Source organism: Anopheles aquasalis, chromosome 2 (genome assembly GCF_943734665.1).
Source record: "Anopheles aquasalis chromosome 2, idAnoAquaMG_Q_19, whole genome shotgun sequence".
In the NCBI taxonomy this organism is placed as follows: domain Eukaryota; kingdom Metazoa; phylum Arthropoda; class Insecta; order Diptera; family Culicidae; genus Anopheles; species Anopheles aquasalis.
The window spans coordinates 31,740,001-31,760,000 of NC_064877.1; the positions used below are offsets into that span (position 1 = coordinate 31,740,001).

The 20,000-nt window shown below is 49.2% G+C and overlaps 1 protein-coding gene across 5 annotated transcripts in view; it reads right to left on the reverse strand.

Moving 5' to 3' along the window:
• LOC126570915 (neurexin-1) overlaps positions 1-20,000 on the reverse strand; it is a 94,467-nt gene that overhangs the window by 25,152 nt on the left and 49,315 nt on the right. For all 5 annotated transcript variants that reach the window (XM_050229018.1, XM_050229020.1, XM_050229019.1 and 2 more), the window contains exons 7-11: positions 14,850-14,999; positions 6,163-6,323; positions 6,041-6,067; positions 3,050-3,208; positions 2,811-2,963 (exon numbers count right to left, since the gene is read on the reverse strand). In XM_050229018.1, the coding sequence (XP_050084975.1) occupies positions 2,811-2,963; positions 3,050-3,208; positions 6,041-6,067; positions 6,163-6,323; positions 14,850-14,999 (650 nt within the window). The remainder of the gene's footprint in view (positions 1-2,810; positions 2,964-3,049; positions 3,209-6,040; positions 6,068-6,162; positions 6,324-14,849; positions 15,000-20,000) is intronic.

The following is a 20,000-nucleotide window of genomic DNA, read 5'->3' on the forward strand; positions in this document are numbered from 1 at the left end:
ATGTCCTGGCAACCGGAACCGGAACTAGATTGGGACATGGATCTCGGAGTTTGAGCGGAACCTTCATTACGAATGTAATCCGTTACTAGAACCCAGGGAGGGTGTGTTTGTGGGTTCGTGGGTGGAGTGTATTTGACATTTCATCCCGTCGCTCATCTCGCACTTTGCGGTTGGATCATTTGATCGTCCCCGGTGGACGGAATCCGGCCAATCCGACCGTTTTGTTTGGTGTGGTTTTCAACCCAACAGCAGCAGCAGCAACAGCAGCAGCAGCAGTTGACATTCGAGATTTCAGTGTTTTAAGACACTCTTCCTTCCCGATTTCCTCACGCCCCTCGAGTGGTTGTGGACCATTCTGGCGGCAGCCCAGGGTTTTCCCGGGAAGTCATTTAACTGCTGCTCGGCTACAAACTTTGCGTCCAGAGCGAGGGAGAGTTTGCGGTCACTGGTTGCTGACTGTCAGCTGCGGTAGCTAGCTGACTGAGATGATTGTACAAAGTTTCGCTAAGGCGTCCCCTCCCCCTGGGGCGAACCGATTGTACGGCATTATTCTGGGTCGTGTTCTGGGAGAGAGCGCGAACGAGGAAGGCTTATTGTGTTCTAGCGGTAGCGGCATTGTATCATTATAATGGCCCAAGCCGGAGGGATCATGATGATGTTACTGATGTTGCTGATGATGATGATGATGAAGATGAAGATGAAGATGAAGATGATGAACAAGCGACCACCGTACCGCACCGCACCGCACCGGTGTGCGTGGTATGCGGTGAGCGTATTATTGTGCTCCATCTAGCACATCGGGCATCAGCCAGTAGCCAGTTCATGCTTCAAAGGAAACCGAGGAAAACTGATTACACTACCGGTAGCCACCGGTACCGGCATCTTGTACGCGGTAGCTAATGAGCTTCTCATGCTCATGCCAGTGGCAGCATACTTTGGCTGCGGTTCCGCAAAAAAAAAACATGACGAATATACCGGTGTTAAAATTAACCTTCGGTGTCCTCGTATCTACTCGCGGAGTGATGCTATTTGTCCGCTTTACTGTACGTCTTTAGCAGACAAAATGGCCGGCTACAAAGACCCCCAAGGAGCAACTCACAGTCTCACACATGTCAGCTCACGGTAACCGACCAGCCTAAGGTCCTTCGGTGGAAGCACCAGTCGCTGTGCCTTAGAGAGAGAGAGAGAGAGAGAGAAAGATCGAGGGAGTGTGTGGTCTCTGTGTGAATTATATCCGCATTTGTGGGCACAATGTCAACGGCAAACGCACAACAATTCACTCTCACAACGATCACGGTTCCCCCGTGGGGGTGGTTTTTGTTTTCCGGACTGATTGTTTGCCACTCGTTTGTCCGCTTCTAGTCCCAGAGACTAGTCACTTAGACCTCCTGTGGTTGTGACGAGTCGGAAGCCGAATAGCGACAAAGGAAAGCGAAACTGGTTCCAGATAAGGATGAAGTCTCGGATTTCTGCACTTTATCGGTTTGGTCACACGGACCTTGGCACAAAGCGCCATGCCATCTCCAGTACACTCCAAAAACCCAAACCTGGATCAACATCACACAGTGCAACATAGTGGTGCATAGTAGTTCGTTCTCCTGGGACTTCACTTTCTTCAGCAAAACACTTTCTTGCCTGGGTTTTGGGACTGGAATTCCCGTTGCGTCCTCCTACAATCCTGTGGGACATAGTGGTGGTTTCGGGGACGGAGCTTCATGTGCTGTGATGGCAATTTCCGGCAACGAAGATAAGATGCACTGGCAGTGATAAGAGGGGGAGAATGTTGGTGTGAGAATACACTAATCATTTCCTTTCGTTTGCCAGCGGTTTGGTTTGCAGAATACGCCAACAAAGTGTCGTTGACGTCGTGGTAGTATAGGAAATGGCCAACCATTGAGCTCAACATTGTTGTCTTGCATCCATGACGCGGTGTAAACGGTGCCACAGTACAGAAACACACATGTCCAGCTACTGCCGGAGGTCATCATGTCGGCCGGAACGCAGAAATACCTTTGCGACCACGATCTCGAACACGCTAACGGATGCTGATTGCCGGAGACAACATTAAAGACAAAGTGAACTCAACGTGCGCCACTTTAAACCGCAAAACCGTCCAACGGGAACTGGTCAGTGGTGCTGCGGACCAGATAGACGTATCGTGACATCAAGAGGTCCCGGCATCCCCTTTCCATCCTGGGTGCTATGAAATTGAATAGTTTCTTCCGCATAAAATCTACATAAAACAACGGACACGATCCTCTGCGGTTAACGGGAACGTGTGAAAACGTACACCCGCTGCGTGGCGCAAGACCAAGTTCCCCCTCGCTCTGCGTGGCCCCGACGGACGGAGGTACGGATCAAGTTTCTTGCTCTTCTTGGACCAAACTTTAGCCATCGCCTTCGGGGTTGGCGCCTTCGGGCTTCGCAGTGGTGGTGGTGGTGGTGGTTGCACAGAGAGATGGTTTCTTCACGCTGGGAAAGTTTCGTTGCCGCTTCTACTACTACTACTTCTACAGCCCAGTACTACTACCAACAGGGCCCAACCATACGGCGGAATACTTCGGTCGTGAACTCCCTCGAAGAACCCCGCGGCGGTGGTGCAACCATCCGTGAAGCGGAATGATTCATTTAAAGTTAATCAACCGGATGCAGCCTAGCCAAAACATGACATGACTTTGTTGTAGCGTCGTAGGTTCCCGCAGGCTGGCCACCGGAAAAGGTTGTTCCGTGTTGTCGCGTTGTTGCAAGTCGCGTCCTTGGATCCTCTTCGTCTCTCTGTCTCTCCTCACGGCAGTCGCCCATATACTTACCAGATAGGATTCACGCGTTGTGAACGTCACCGGATCCTGCGGATCACCGGACGGGCAGGTGTAGTCGACGCGCCCGGCCACCTGTATCAGCTTCGAACCGGTGCGTGCCAAGTCGATCAAATTCAGGCGTAACGTATCGGCCGAAAACTCAACCTGCGGAAAGCAAACGGAATGGAAACGGAATGGAATTGTTGTGGAATCGACATTGCTTGATGGGAACCAGCGCCACCGTGACTTACCTTCCGAAGGCAACCGACAAAGTTGTTGTGGACACGGGCACCTAGGAGGGCCCGCGGATTAACGGCACCACCGACGTACACGCGGGAGGATGAGAGCATCGTAAACTTGCCGGCAATGTGCGAATGGTCGGTGTACACATCGTCGACCACGGCCACCAGCTGGAAAGGAGAGCATTGAGGGAACAGGAACAGATTCGAACGATTAGTAAGTAGCTCCAACTGATGCCAAGTGATGCCAAGTGTTGTCTGTGCTGTGTGCTCCCCGTTCCCCGTTAGTAACCTGTTTCCGTAGGGCAGGATCGCTGAAATAGATGTTTCTTGTTCCTATTCTACTAACCCCTTTTGTTTTCGCATCGCTCGATCGCTCGCTCAATGTCTCAACTAAACAAAAGGTCTTTTGACGTCTAGGCAGTCCAATGCCGGACCGGGGATCGAATCGGTTCGCCGGGAAGGGGAACATAAACTTTCTTCTAAAGTATTCCCCTTTTTCAAGTTCCATCGTATATAAATAGCCAGTTTCGGACAAAACTAAAGGGTCCAATCGTACGTGCCAGCGCTCAACCGTACGGGTCTCTTCCCCTCTCTCTCTCTCTCTGTTTGCCAGCTACCGGCGTTACCGTGATCAGGCTACAGTAGGACCCGCTGTATTCGGTATAATGTGATTGCCGCCCCAGCATTCACACCTGCAAAAGGATCCGTTTCTTGGGTCCCGTTTCTCCGTGCCATACGGATTCGAGGAAGGCGCCTGTTGAGCCGGAAAGTTTTCATTATTATGTTACGCCGCATTCGGTTGTTTGTTGCCAACCTTTTCCGTAGACCTTTTACCGTAGACAAGGAAGCCAGTCCAGGAGAGCATGTCTGGCTCCATGTCGGGGCCATTGTTTGTGCTTCAGCCCTTCAGCCAAAAAAACACATTCGAACCCCGGGCATTGGTGTTGAGCGTTTGAAGTCATGTGAGCAGACAGGCCGGTTGGAAAACATAAGGTCCTTACCGGTCTTTGGGAACGATGTTAAAATTTAACGTTTCACCGGTGAAAAGGCGTGACGCCGTTAATACTATGCAGTCCTCCGAATTGTTCTAGGACCAAGGCTCTAGCGGAACTATTATGTTTACTCAAAAGGCAGGCAGGAAGTGCCGTGAAGCGTTGCAAAGGCGCTTCAAACGCGTCAGCGACATACTTGTCGAAAGGAAGGAATGCCAAAAGAACGACCATTTCAAAGCCAAACGGGCTTTATCCATTGCAACGCACTCATCCAGAAGAAAGGTAGCGCAACGGTAGCCCCCTGATAGCAGATCCTTTCCGTACGTTAGTTCCACGGCATCAAACGCCTAGCGCCCGTGTCTGGCTTTTTGTTCTGCATTCCTTCTTCAACTTCACCTCAAGTCCTCCAACCATCTGTCGAGGAACCGCGTGGTCGCGCTCTTAACTTCAGCAACACATGGCCACTGTTTGGCGGTTCTGTGTGGCTCTTGTTAACCAGCGAGCTTTTTAAGAAAACGATCGAGGTTTGAGGTGCCTCCTTGCTTCACACCACACCGAACAGGAAGACCTTCCTTTCTCGGTGAGTATTTTGAAGATTTTTAAGAGAAATGCAACTCAAGTAGTCACCAAATCTCGCGTTCCACATCTTTAAATGAACCGGCATAGGGGGAAAACGTAAAAAAAACACACGGAATCGTACTCGACGAATATTGTTTCTCGAGGGCAACGCCTTCTGACACCGACGCCCAGTGTAAAAGCCCAGCAGGCCCATCGTCAACGGTGCGGCCACTGAGAGTGCTATTGTGCTTCTCGCGGCTGTTCAAGAACCTGCCAAGCCTTCAAGCTAATTCTTTTGTTGATTCGCGTGCTGCAATCCCCCCGTTTGTAGTAGGTTGTGCAGCTTCTTCGCGCGGCCGAGCTACTTGCAAGTCAATACAAGGCCTTAGGGGCCCATCAAGTTACGAAGGGGGACGAAAAGAACGGCGAAAAGAATAAGAAACTTTTGTTGGCCATCATGACAGTGCCGAGCTAGGAGGGGGGTCAGGGCGCAGGAGGATAGCGAGCAAATGTATTCAGACCATTAGCGAGTGGCAGCAGCGGCAAATAAATGAGTGGGCAAAAGGTCTCATTGCACTATTGAAGGTCTCGTTCCCTCGTTCTATCTTTTCGTCGGAAGGGTCGGTTCATTGCTCGGGCTTCATTGACCTATCGAGTGCTGTCGGGCCTGGCGGTGATGATGGTGCCGCCATGAAGTGCCGCCCCAGCCGCCGCCGCCGCCGCCATGTTGCACCGTAGACTGTTGTATCTACATAATCTTCCGGTAGCTTCACTCTTCGCTGCTTCGTTCGCTGTGTTCGCACACACTGGTGCTGGTTTCACGCTGCCTGCAATTGATGGTGATTCGCCTAATGGGAAGTGCTCCATTGCGCGTCCGTGCACAGAGCGAGCGAGCGAGTGAGTGAGTGAGGCAAAATGGGAAAAGTTCTCACAATGAGGAGGCGTTAATTAGTGCTTCACTCAAGGAACATGACTCGGTGAACTTAGTAGAGCCTGTGGTGCTGGTCACGGGCACCCCCGGGGGCCAGGGCACGGCCAGTCTCGTCGTGTCATAACTTTACTTTTTTTTCTTTCTCCTCCATTTTTTTTTACAAACTGCCCGAGGTATGCCACTGACCCATTAATGAATGAGAGGGGGTGACCGTTGGTATCCGTAGGACGGAAATGATTAATGACATTTTCCCTTCCAGCACGGATTGGCCGGATGATGAGTGGTTGAGGGGAGAGCGTAGCGAGAGAGCCCTTTGGGGGTTCAGCTGGTAGCTGGGTCAAGTAACGGTACTCAGAGGCCAACTTAGTCAGCGGCTCTAATCATATCAACATTATCCTTCGGTGGATCCGGTGAACACACATACAGACACACACTCTCGCCGTGCAAAATGAGATTTGAATAGATTCGCGAAATTAATATTCACGAGAACAGGAACGTGTTCCAACGACGTATACTCACCCGACAGAAGCTAGTAATCGATGATATCTGCATGAAAAAAATACCAAAGAACCAGGTGTTACGTACACAGGTGGTATAGGTCAGGTCTGGTATGACCACACTCGAAGGCCCACTCTACTCACCTCCTGGATGCGCCGATGAACCGTTACTTTGTGCCACTGGTGATCGTCGAAGCGTACGCGGGACGGTTTGATGTGCATCTCCTGCTTCCCGTTCGATAGGCCCATCGTCAGCGATACGCCACCGTCGCGTAGCGCCAGATTCAGATAATCGGTTCCGTGACCTTTAACCGGTTGCGTGGTACGTGGTGCACATGGAAAGAGCAGACAAATTGAATTTCAGTAGCTGTAACTGAGGTGGTGGTGGTTCGTGTATCTTTTTGGAATAATTTTCAATGTCAGTGAACCACACGGTTGAGTAGATGGGACGCATTCAAGTTCATTATTACACAACTCAATTGAACAGTTAAGATAAAGGATTTTTTGTAAACGGTTGTTGATTTTTGTACGAGAGAACTTTTTTTTACAAAACTGCATTCTTCTGCACAAAGAAATCCCAAGCGATATTTGGTGATATGCCAAGTTATAATATCACGTTCAAGGATTCAAAATACAAAGAAAATGTGTTTAATTGTCTCCAACAATTGTATTTGAAACATATTCCAATTCCACAGAGTGATTTTAAGCAGCATAATGTATTTGAATGGATTTAGCATTGTTTATACAAACTAACACCAGAACTAAAATACTACGCTGATATATCACCTGTTCGTACCGCACTTATTTACAGGAAGCTGTTTATCAGTTTGGAACAAGTGAATACGTAAGATAAGTTAAGAGCAAAAGACTGATAAATGGAAAACCGAATTCGACTATTAACATCTCTATTTGGTGCATCACGAAACAATACAATCGATGGTTGTATTAGTCAAGGAATTAATCTATAATCGGATGTAGCTCTTGCGCTCCATACTGAACGCGATAGTCGATACCAAATGCGGTACTACACAGCTTTTAACATTGGGTATCGGGTAAATTTACGTTTTACAATCATCGTTTTCGTTTATCGTATGCAAACAACTGTCTATCAGACACCAACTCCCTTTTTAATGATTATGAATCTGTTGCCGGAAACGTTGAGTGACTTTTCGGTATTACGATCCTCCTTTGCAGTAGTTAGCTAGCGGGACAAATTTCACAGCAATCGTCAATATGTGGCACACTTTCACTATGCAGCCAAAAGGTTAAAGAACCTTGGATCTTTAAAAAACCAACCAATCTCGCCACTTTATAACATTACATCGCCGTCCCTCAGCATCTCGTTTTGTTCCTTCTTTGACGCATCAAAAGCACCATTCCCCATTATCCATCAATCACGACGCATCCATTCGGCCATATCTCAATTCCAGTCCGGTCGCAAATGGTTGCCAAAAATGGCCATGCCGCATACCGTGGTATGGCAAGTTGGTAACAGTAGGAAGGCAAACATAAAGCAGCTCTGCGCGTAACCGCACCCACGAGAATGAGGAATCAAAAACGAAGCACCGACGCTTCGTTTTGGGAGGGGGTGGGGGGGAGGTTAGGAACCTTCATAAATTTCTGCTTATTAAATTTTCATCACGACCATACTCCATTAGCACCACCTGTATCGCCGTCGCCACCACCACGCCGGTAAAGGTACACGAATTCCCCATTTTTTCCTGCGCTTAGCTGGCGTCACTAGGCGGGCTGGTGTCCTGGCGAGGCTCAGTACAGCTGTTCAACCGTGGCGATCGGTTCGGTTCAGTACCATTATGCAGCAAAACGGCATGCTACACACCCGTATTTGGAACTAAATTTGTTTTCTTTTTTCACGAAATTCCTTCCTCGAACTACAACATTGCGGTGGTTACCACTTATATCCTTGATTATTACATTTTGTGGTGGTGTTATGTTCCCGCGTTCCTCTTGCCTGCTCCTTTGAATGGGGCTTTTATGATGAACATACTTCCCTCCCACGACCTCCCCATAAATGGTCCTACTCCCAGCGTGACCTCTGCATGCATATTAACGAGCCGCAATCTGCGCGTGTCCCCGTTTATCGATACCAGGGGGACGCGGAATGTAGCGCAGAGTACGGTGAAGCGAAAAATGCATTTTCCATGTAACGAAACGGGTGAACTGTGACATTTTCACGCTACACGCTAGGCCGATAAGTCGCCAACGGAAGAAAGCGTGTTCCTGTGAGCATTGCCTGCCAGCAATTTTAGCGTACACGAAGAGGAGAGAGAGCGTGGTGCGCGTGGCCCGTGAACAGGAAAAGGATTACAACCGTATCGAGAACAAAAACAACCCGGACCCCGGATTGCTGCAATGACAAAGTAGAAATTGGCTTCCTCGTGAAAGTGGGAAATGCATTTTGTTGTGCGATTCAGTTTCGTGGCGCAGGCCGGACTCGTGGAATAAAAAAAACCAGCGCTTTCACGGCATCAAATTCCGTTTGTTGCTTCAGAGACCACGCGACCCGTCCCTCTTGAAATGAGAATGCTTAAATACGGAAACCACATCCACTTTAAGCATCGAGGGCCACCGGTTCAGACCCTTATGCAGAGGATTTTTTGGGGACCAAATGGCGTGACGCGGCATGTGCAGGATGAATTTGCAGGTTCGTAGCAAGCGAAGGACGCGAAGGATTGGCCCTGACAGCGCCCTTGCACCACCGAAGCGCAATTCAACGCCTACTTCCCTTTGCCACACGAGTGTTTCAGTGTTGCTACGCGAAGGGAAACCTTTATGCACTTCGTGACACGAACCGTCGTCACGCTAACCACACCAGCCACCAGCCACCAGCCACCAGGCCCTCGGTCCTAATGACTCCACATCGTGCACATCAACAACAGCAGCAGCAGCAGCAGCAGCAACAACAGCACCGCCAGTGTGTGACCTCAGCCTACAGTAATTAACGTCGCAGTTGATTTTATTTATCAACGCGGTCTCTCGCGCGCGCGTTCGCTCGAGTAATGAGTTCCGAGTGCACCGCTGCGGAAATGAAGCTGTCACCTGCCATCGCCACCTCCGGCTGATGACGACAACAACGACGACAAGGATGACGACGGCGATGGAGAAGGGAAGCTGAATGAGTGATGAGCTTCTGTGTGGTGCGTCTGCATTAATGGCTCTATCTATCTCTCTCTCTATCTGTCTCTCCTTCGCTTCCCATTGCTTACTGATAACAATCTTGGGCAGCAAAACGAATAAAAAACCGAGCGAGGAATCCAATTATCACGGCTGGAATGTGCTGGCTGGCCTATGAAAGCGATGGTGGCCACCCAGGGAGGAAGGAACAATCGATCGACCAGCTGGCAGCATGACAAACCTTCTCACTGCTGCCGCTGCTGCTGCTGCTGCTGCTGCTGTTGCTGGTGGCTAACGGGCGCAATGGCTTTGATTTACTGTCGTTCGCTTGCGGAGCTCGCGGGACAACAACAAAGGATCATCCACAAAGCGTCGTCGGTTCGTTGCGCCACCGCCGCGACATGCCAGAGACCGCGGACTGGAGTGTATTAACTCTTTGATGGAGGCGCAGATGGCCCCAAATTGCTTTTAGCTTGTTCTTTGGCGTTGTGTGGCTTGCGTGGTGTACCAACCAAAAATTGAGACCGCAAGGGACTCTGGAAGCGGAATCGCATGATGATCCCTCCATCCACCCACTAGGGGGAAGAGGAGCCAATTTAAAAGGCCGTTTTGATCGATTGGCTCTGCCCGGTGCCTCTGCCCTCTTCTGTGTTCTTCCGGCGCTGCCAAAGGGTGCTACAGTGTTTTGTGGTTCGCGTGGCGTGTGCTCTCCCGCTCTCAGCCACTCGCTGGCAAACTTCTTGGCGTTGCGCGAGGTCATGAATTCGTTGGCAGTGCATCGTCGTCACTGCGTCTGCCAACTGCCAACGGGATAGAGGGAGTTGGGAGGTTGGTAACGTTTATGATTGATCGAGAGACGACGACGCTTCGCCAAAGTTCGCCTTCGTCGATTGGGATTTGGAAGCCTCCGGTTTTGGTGCCCAGGGAATGTCGCGTTCCTGTTCTAATGGGAGACAGAGGCCACTGTCTCCGGTGCAGTGTCTATCGTGAGTGATTGATCCCTTAAGAACGTCGTGTGGCAAAAGTTTTGTGGCAAAAGAAAGAGGCAAATTGGCCGATTGACAGCCCGAAAACGAAACGAAACGAAACAACCGCCAAAGAGCAACGGCGTCCATTGACCTTAACGATGTTGAGCGACATGTTGCGAGAAGTTTCAAAAGGAAACATAACGTAAACGAAGCTACTAAAGAGTGCAGGGGAATAATCCACATGCCATGTTTGGTTCGAAAACAAAGGTCACCTTGAAAAGCATAATTCCTTCCCATTCCTCCTCGTCCGGTTATGCTGTGTGGCCTTCATGCATGTAGCCCGACCAGCCAGCCAGCCAGCCATCCAGCCAGCCAGCACTCTGTGTGTGCAGGGATGTGAATGCTAAATGATGAATAATGACCTGATGGCGCTGGCGCAAGTGATGGTTGACGCGTCGGGACAGAGAAGAGTCCATCAATCAACCATCTTCTTCGATAGTCTTCCTCGAGGCGGGCGCGCGTGTTCCTCGATTGGTTTTCCTTCCCCCCCGGGGCTTCGTACTCGAGGCCACCAGTAGTACCATTTGTCTTTTGCGTTACGCTCGGATAAAATGATCATACGGGGTTGACGTACTAGTCCCCAGTTCGCTACTGGCCTTGGTGTGTGACGCTAGGCAGATCAGTTAATTTGCCGGACAGAGTGCTGCGGGTGGATTAATGGTAGCTTGGTCTTTTCTAAGCTGGCCTGCAGGGTTAGCAGCTGGCGCGGTAGCTAAACGTACGTCATCGCGCGCTGATAGCACGAAGTAGGACTTGGCGATAAATCTACGTCCTTCACGGTTCTCTGTCACGTAATCAGCTGTCTTTCATTTCTGTGTCGATTAAATGCACTCTCTCTCTCTTTCTCTATGTTAGGAAAGTATTTTTATTGCTCCACATTGCAGCCACATGAACTGCTGTGAAGAAGCTTTGCCCCATATCATTAATTTTACGGTTGAGGTCTTTCCTAATAATTTACATTTGAGGACACTCAGGGCTTTTAGATAAAATATTTGATGATAACGTTACTAATAAAATACCGAATCGAAAGGAGGAATAAAAGGTAAGTTTTAAATGGAGGAAAATGCGGAAGGTTAAGTACCATTTTACTGTCTCTGGGGATGATTCTGTTCGATTTTGGTTGGTGCTATACCTATTCCTCAGTAGGTGTGAGTTGGCCAAAAGGGACGAATAACGGACGATAATTTTCGCATGGAAATGCATCCATTTCACCCAGAAGAGCATATGGGTCAACAAGTCTCCGGTCAGCCTTATAAATAGTGCCTCTAATACAAAAATCAGTTTTTAATGCTATAGACCGGACACTTTTCGGTGTTCTGTCAAATTTTTACGTCATTTGGATAATTTTTATGGAAGTTATTATTGATGTTTCAGTAACGCTACTTCACTAGTTCAACGCATCCAGCGAATAAAATAAAAATCATTATGCTCATCAAATTCCGTTTTTCGATGAAATTATTGAGGCAAAACAAAGGTTTGAAAAACTTTATGGCACGTCTGCCCCAGAAAAATTAACACTTTTCGACAGGTATGCTTATTTAAAACGTGGCCGTACTCTGATTGACCGACCACATCGAACCAAGAACTGATTTTTTGTGTTAGAGGCACTATTTATAAAACAGACCAGAGACTTATTGACCGACCTGTCCTTAATCCAAGCTGCCTTAATTTTTAACAAAGGGATCTAGAAATTTCTTCCTGTTTAAAGGAATAAAGAATTCGACTGTTTTGAAAGCAATTGGCTTTTACAAAGTGTAGTCTGGATAAATGTGATTGACGATGGACTCAATCAGTTTTTAATCGTAAATGGACGTAGAGAAATGAAAGCAAAACAGTACAGTAAGGTCACTGTATAGTTTATAGACAACCGAGCAGTTTAGTAGCTTTGTAAAATATGTGGTTTAATTTAGTTTTGTGTTAGTTGCCGGTCGAATATCTCATGATCATATCGCAATTCCATGCACACTCACTCACCAACGTACAGTTTTCCACCAACTTATTTACACGCAAGAGTCCATATTTGAATATTAATAATCAACATCCAGCATCAATGAATCATAAGCACCGCACTGTAGCATCATTTGAAAAGCGAGATGGAAACCATTCCTCTTTATCTTTTCATCATAAAGGCCGGTGATCATAAATACTTGTGTTATAACATGACCGGACAATTAAAATTGTAAACCGTCGTTCACCTTGCTAACTCATCGCTCCGATGTTGCATGGACTGGAGAGCAGATACTCGCCTTTATCAACCCGACAGAGCACACGGTTTACGGTAGTCGAGGCTCATCAAAAATACATTTCGCAATTAAAACCGATCCTATTATGGACCAACGTGAGCCATCCGTGAGTTGCATCCGGCTTTTTTTTTTTGGTATCGTCCGTTTGCCTTCTTAATCCATCCCAAAAGCAGTACTACCCATCATCACTAATGCCAATCGATGCCACGCGGTTGATTGCTAACTGTGCTAACTCTCGGCCCCGTCCCGGTATCGGTCCCGCCAGCAAACTGCAAAACCGTTCCGGCTCCAGTTATGTGTAATCTGTTTTTCAACCGCGGAATCCCGGGAACTGTCGATGGCTATTTTTAGTGGGAACAGTGGATGGCAATCCGATGTACCTTCCAAAACCCCTCAGGGAATGACCAATCACCACCGCATAAATGTTATTCTCACTCTAAATCTCTCTCTATCTCTCTCTCTCTCTCTCTCTCTCTCTCTCTCTCTCTTTGCCAGCCCTTTCGGTTAATTCCTCTTCAAGCAATCCACACACACGCTAAGCACACATACACATACTTCAAACAAATCAAATCAATTTTAATTCGATTCGGATATAAATATTTACTCCGCGGCCACGGGATCGACACCGCTATCTTCTCCTTGTGGTCTCACGGTGGAGCTCAAATCGACCGAAAGCGCCCGCGCAGAAATCGGAAACAGTTCCAGGGAATTCAACGGCGCCGCAACAACAAGCCCCATCCGGACCGATAAGTTGCGCGGCCCCGGGTGTGTGGTGCGTGGTGAATCCACCACGGGCAGAAGCTTCACCGAGCACTCCACCGGTACACCGCCATTGCTAATGAAAGTTTAATGAGCAAAATTGATTTTCTTCCAGAACCGAGACGCAACCAAGTGTCCCTGTCGGTGTGTGCGTTCGGTGTGCTTCCGGTATCGATCAGGCGAAAGGCGAAACAGTTTCGGCGAAAAACGTTCCCCATTTTGCTTGCTCGGAAACGGAAGACGACACACATGTTGGGTAAAGGAGCGGAAATCTTTAATTTCCCCCCCCCCCCCCCTTTCGCTGGTGTTAGATGCTGGTGTTCAGTGGACGGTATTACCAAAGGGATGGATAGAAGGGGTGGTGTTTGTATGTGTGCTCGACAAGAACACCCCACAAAGTCCAGCTCCATATCCAGCATGAAGCTACTACTCCAAGAGGATGGTCTGATGCAATTCTCTCGCGTCTCCCCGTCTGCCGGTTGGCTTCACCTCTTCGGTTGTCCTTCGGTGTCCCAGGTGGACCATCGTTGAGGGGACGGCCAGCAGCAAAGCAGCAATTATCTTAATTAGATTACATCCGTCCATAAAAGATGCTCCGCGTTTATCGTTTCACCATCGCTATCGCACTCGCACTCGTTCTTGCTTTCTCTCTCTCTGTCTCTCTGTTTCATAAAATTCCCTCTTTCTCTCTCGTGTATTTTTGCAGCAGATTTGCTGTGGAGCAGTGTGGCGGGATGAGCTCTATCGGTGAATGTGTGCATCTCAATCTCGCAAAGGCACAATTTACAACCGCTTGGGGTGGTCCCCGTCGTGGTGTTGGCTACGATCCCGTAGCCGTAAAGGTGTCACTCCAGGATACAAAAGAAGCTTCCATAGAAAAGTGCTTCAAAGCTCAGCTACGAACTACAACGTGCGAGCTTCCTTTGGACTGCGTGAAATCAATGGAACCCAGTCAACAAAGAGACAAAGAGACAAAGAGAGAGAGAGAGAGAGAGAGAAAAAAAAGAGGGAGAGCGAGTACCACCAGCAAAGGGGCCAACGAGAATGCGTTGAAAGTCTCTAACCCGCCCACCCCCCCCGGGTGGTTCTGTGTGAAGGTGGAGAGCATTAGGTAATATTTTTATGACCCCGTCACTAGACTGCACGAGAAGAGCCGAGCAATGGCAATGGTGTATTTCATTCAGTTTTCCCTTTTTAACTGACCGAGGTCGAGGCCAAAGTCTCCCGTGGTAAGCGCTTGGTGTACCTGGCTCACGTCAACCATTGTGCCTTTGTTTCTTCAACCCCCGAGCTCCTGAGGTTTAGTCGAGAGGTCAAACGGGATCGACAGCTAGCAGGAGAAGGAGTGTTTGTCGCGCTCACTGCAAGGAGTTTTATGGGACAACATCGACATCGACCATAACACACGTTGATGGTACCACGGGGACGCGGGGACGCTGAACGTACGCTGCGTACCATGACCCCTCGGTAATGTTTAACTTTACGATTGTACTCCCAGTCCCAGTCCCAATCCCCAGTGTTGGTGACAATCGCTCCGTGGCTCCGGCTCCGAATCTCGCTACTCGTGACGCTACGATGTGCCGCGATGTAGGCCGATCCGTTGCGAATTCCGTACTTTCGTCCATTTTTCGGCCCGAAATGAGAAGCAATCCATTGTGCTACTTACCGGTGTAGAAGAGCAATCCGTTCGGTTGCCGGGTGCGGAAGTACAGCGTGATGGCATCCTGCGCACTGACGATCGGTTCACCGCCCGTCTGCCCCAGATCGTACGACAGGAACTCGGTGCCCCGGAATGTCGCCTCCGATGGTGCCTTATCTGTTGCAAGAGAGAAATGGAGAGAGAGAGAGCGAGAGGAAAGTGAGTAAGAAAGAAGATGTCACACAATCACTCCACTTCCGGTGGTGCTGAGTCAGTGAAAAAAAAAATGCGGATCGCAGCAAGGGACGCGCGTGAGATTGACACGCCGGACGGACGGCGTGGCGTTCAATTTCCCGTTTTATGATCCGCTCCCGTTCCCGTGGCTTTCGGTGGAAAGGAACTAAGGTACGATACGGACTGCGGAAAAGCGTGCCGATCTAACGACCGACCATTAGTTTCGGGAACGAGCGAGCGTGGAGGTTCTTTCTCGTCTCCGTTTTTCCGTCTTATGACTTCTGGTGGAAGGATGTTGCGCTGCAGCACACCACACAGCGAGCGAGCGAGAGTTTACGGTGAAAACCGTGCTCGAAACCGTGTTTTGTCTGTGGCTGCGGTCACCGTGGAAGAGGACCATAAATTGTCGCTTATCGTCGGTCGGTCTCATTTATTTGTCTTCAATTTCCATGCCCGCAGGATAAATCATAACTCCTGGTGGCCGTGTGGGTAGGGCCCTTTTTTCAGGGCTTTAGGCCATTCGGTGTGTCTCAGCGATAGGCCATGGTTTAGAGAGGCAGCTTTAGCAACCGGACCAGCACACCAAACACACACGCTCGCTAGTAGTCGAGAGCTCATTATAAGTTTCAACTCAAGACGGTTGGAGCGGTCACGGGTATCGCAGCTCCCAGCAGCAGGGGCAGGTCGAACGTTTTTGGCAATTAAAATCGAGAAAGTCGAGTGCAGTGGCCCTCCTAGAGATAAGACGCCTCCTGGTGCTGCTCCGAGACAGAGAGAGACAGAGGAGGCTCGTCGGGAACCGGGCTTGTTGGGCTAAAAATTTTAATGATGTCCCAGTTTATATTCCAACCCCAAAAATGGTCTCCCTGGGTGCTGTATCCCTGGTTCTCTTTCAGTTCCCGGGATTTGGTCGTTGTCGCCACCGACGACGACGACGACGACGACGACGGGAGGAGGACCGTTGGGCACCGACCGTGCTGACGGTTGGTTCGTTGCCAAATTTTATTATTATTATTATCTTTTTACGATTATTTATCATGTGAGTCGCCGGTTCGTTGTGATGCCCGCGGTGTGCCAGGCCTCCAGGCGCACACCACGCTCGTTTTTGGCAGAGAGAAGGGAGAAAGCACGAACCGGAATGGCCGACGGCCTCTGTTTGTTTGGAACGGAGCAGAAACCAGCGACAATTAATCTTATTTGCTTCGAGTTCATAGACTTTGTAGCAAGGGGACCACGGTAGCCATGTTTGGCACCGCTTGGTGTGCTTGGCGCCCTGAGAGACCAATCGATGGAGCGGCTCGTCGGTGCTAGAGCTTCCCCTGCATTTGTCGAGCAATGGGCTCGAGGGTGAAATCAACCAGTGCGGCACGGGAGGAGTGCTTAAGTGTAGAGGCTAAGGGTCTCCTGAATGGGTTGAGGATACTGTTTCATCTCGTTAGAAATTGTCAAATTACTGAGTTTAAAGAAAATCGTTCTCATAACATACTAAGCACAACTTAAAGCTGTTCTCTTTCCCTCCAGGATGAGATTTGCAACATGTTTTCTATCAATTGATTCCGTTTCTGTGCCCAAGCGTCAAAAAGCGTTTCAATTTAACACTCTAGCATAACACTCGAACAAATAAGAGTCTACAGAATGAGATTGATTCACTTCCGTAATATCTCGATTACGTAGCCTCGATCGGCGTGGACCTACACTGTCCCAAAACCCCGACACTGCATTGCAGCAGCAGCAGCAACACCAGAGCACCACAGTTGCAGCAGCCCCGATTTATGCTAAAAGTTGCGTCGCGTCCCCCACACTCCAGAAAACTATAAGCCCCTCGCTCGCTTCTGTGACTCTCTGACGTTGGTCTGGCATGCCAGGCTGACCTCTGTTCACTCGGGGGCGCGTGCACACACCGACACAAGAGCTGACCGCTCGATGGAGGTGTTTTTGGTTGTGCGACCTAAATTGGTCTTTCTTTGTCATTATCGGGTGCATTTGGCGATGAGGATTCGATTCGGTTTTGCCAGAAGGAGGGACTATGTGGAAAGTGGAGCGCAGATGGTCACCATTCTGGAGTGGTTTGATGTATGAATGGACCAACACGAGAACGTATCCGGTCGCACCACACACAGAGTCGGCAACGGAACGGCAACTGCACTTAGGATTCGGTCGCTGGCTGGCGCGCCCCCCCCTCCGAAGAGAGGCCACTTAATGGATATGCGGCGCGGTGTTAGCGCATGGCGTAAACCACATTGCAGACAATAGAACATAATTTCTGCACGTGTCAGCAGAAGCGTAGTGGCGGAATATGAGTTGGGCACCGTACGGGGAGGGTTGGTCACTGAAACTGAAAACCAAAGGCATCCACGTGGAAAACCCAATGGTGATTGTTCAGTGGTCTCGGCTGGTCTGGTCTCGGATTGTGATTTGTAGGTTATAAGTGATGAAGGATTTATGGAATAATTCTCAAAATGTACTCAAAACATGCTCGGATTGAAGAATCATCATCGAACGTTTGATCGGTTTGCCAAATATGTAATCTGTCTTGGAATATTTTTGGTACAAAAGCATGAAATATTGTGAAATTTATCCTAGAATATTTATTAGTGAATAAATATTGGTCAATAAACCAGTTGTTGCGGTCAGATCAAGGATTTAATAATTTTTTCGCGAGTGGAGCACCTGGCGCCTCCATTGGTAGCAATCATCCACTTCGAATGTTATTTTGCTGGCTTCCGATAAACGAGAACGATAGGAAGGATTGCAAACAAATCTGGTATCTTTCGTCACTCAATCTTTACTCACTGCAGTCGCAGAAAGCTCTGTAAACTACTTGCGACACTCAATTGCCCCTCTACCAACGACAGATCCATCGGATATAACAGTTTCCATTATCGAGAACTACTGTCATCGCTGAATGCTACTCCTTCTCGTTGACAATTACTTCCCGCTTTTCCTTTCCATACCAACCAGATATGGTCAAAAACACATTCACTCTAACCTAACGGCTTTACAGAGTAGTGCAGTTTTGCAGTTGCAGAGAGAGAAGAAGAAAAAAAAACGTTCCGCTCTCACATGCTGGATCTCTGTCGCTATTTTCGCCTTCACAGTCACAGAGCACCGGTCGGTGATGGCATCCTGTTTTTGATAAGAAGCAAAAGCTCCGTGTTTATTTTTAGTCCTTCCATCAACGCCACTAAGCGATGGAATGGAACCGAGCGGAAGCGAGCCACTCTCACGTCGGCCAGCGGCCAAGGACGTCCGCCACATCATCCGTTTGGCGTACGAAGCAGAAAGCGCGAAGAAACGCTCGCAGCATTAGAACCGCTCAGTGCTAAACGAGTGTGAGAAAACGGCCACGGATGACGACGGTGGCGACGATTCGAAATTCGTGTTCGCGGAAGGACGATGAAAAAAAAAAACGTTCGGGAAACGCCCGGCAGGCGACCGAGCTTATTTAGAAAATGCCAGGCCAAGCCAGGCCAGGCCAGGCCAGGCTGGAGTGGCGCTAAATATAGGATTTATGTTCTATGCTCTTGTGCGCACAGCACGCGGAGCGGTGATGGTGGGCCGTAGGTGTGATCTGACATGAAACAAAATTAAATCCTGAACCAGGACCTGGGCCACAAATTGTGGTCTACGACACAGTTTACACTCTAGCGTCCTCCATGGTGCGGTTTCCGTGGACAGATCTTTGCGTGTCCTCGTAATGTAATGGCGAAGTTGAATGTTGCTTGGCTTAAACATTCTCCAAGGACGGGCAAGCCAAGTTGGCAAGAATCCGTGTGTTTCGCTCGAGGTACGTGACGCTCCCCCGGATTGTCTCTCCGCGCCAGGTTTGCATACATTCAAAAATTCAATTTAAATTCTTGGCCTCATCATCAGACAAACGATGTGCGAGGTCGAGAGGCGAGCGAGCGAGTGGCTGGTTGGGTGGCTGGTTAGGAACCTGGTATGCCTGGCCATATCGTGCTTACACCGTTCGAGCATACACGTAAGGGAATGAGAAGCTGCTTGAGCTGCACGACGAGCGTCCTACTTTATTTCCCATCATCCCCACGTCCCGGTCCTGGCAGGAGATGATGATACGGATGGTCAAACAGCGTACAGCTTATGTAAAGGCTTCATACACTCACCTTGCGAGCGAGGGGACCTACATGGACTACCTGCGCGACCTCCTCCCCCTTACACCCTTTCCTACACTCTCCCTTTCTGATTTGCAATTCATATTTATTACAATGACGATCCCGGGGAACCGGGCGACCGGTGGTCCTTGAATGTGGAGCAAGGTTGGGGAAACGTCTACGACGTTTTCATCCATCTATCCGTCGACGTCGACTTGTGGATGCTCTATTATCGTCGGCGGAAGAAGACCGGGAGCGCCTTCCGCAAAGCATGCAAAGCGCTACATCATATTGCAGCCCATCACCGATGCCACAAAGGATTCCACGAAAATGGATCCAATGGATGGTTTGGTGTTCGGCGCTTCATAAAGGAAGGGTGCTCCGAGCATGGACAGCATTCAGAGCCGAAAACTTGGAGGAGAGAGCTCCACCAACATGCAGGTGTAGTCGGACGCGTTAACGTACCATTCCATAATGACCACACCACTATTATTCACATTCCGGGAATGGTAGGATTAATTGTAGATAGTAATCCACCGGGACGGAGAGGAACGTCCGAGCAGGGGCCAGAACAAAACAACTACCGACAGGATTCAATTTTCCAAACTGCACTGGCCCTCTGCAGTTCTGGATCCTCTGGAGCTTAATGAACGCAACTGGGTTGCTTTGTTAGGTTGTGACAAGTTGAATACAGGACTACTGACCATTGGCGCGCAATGAAGCTGAAATGCGCTCGTCCGGATGAATTACAAGAAGATGCCTAGACAACCGATACGGATCCAGGATGAAACCGGGAACACAAAGCTTACATTATTTACAAATGGGGCACTTT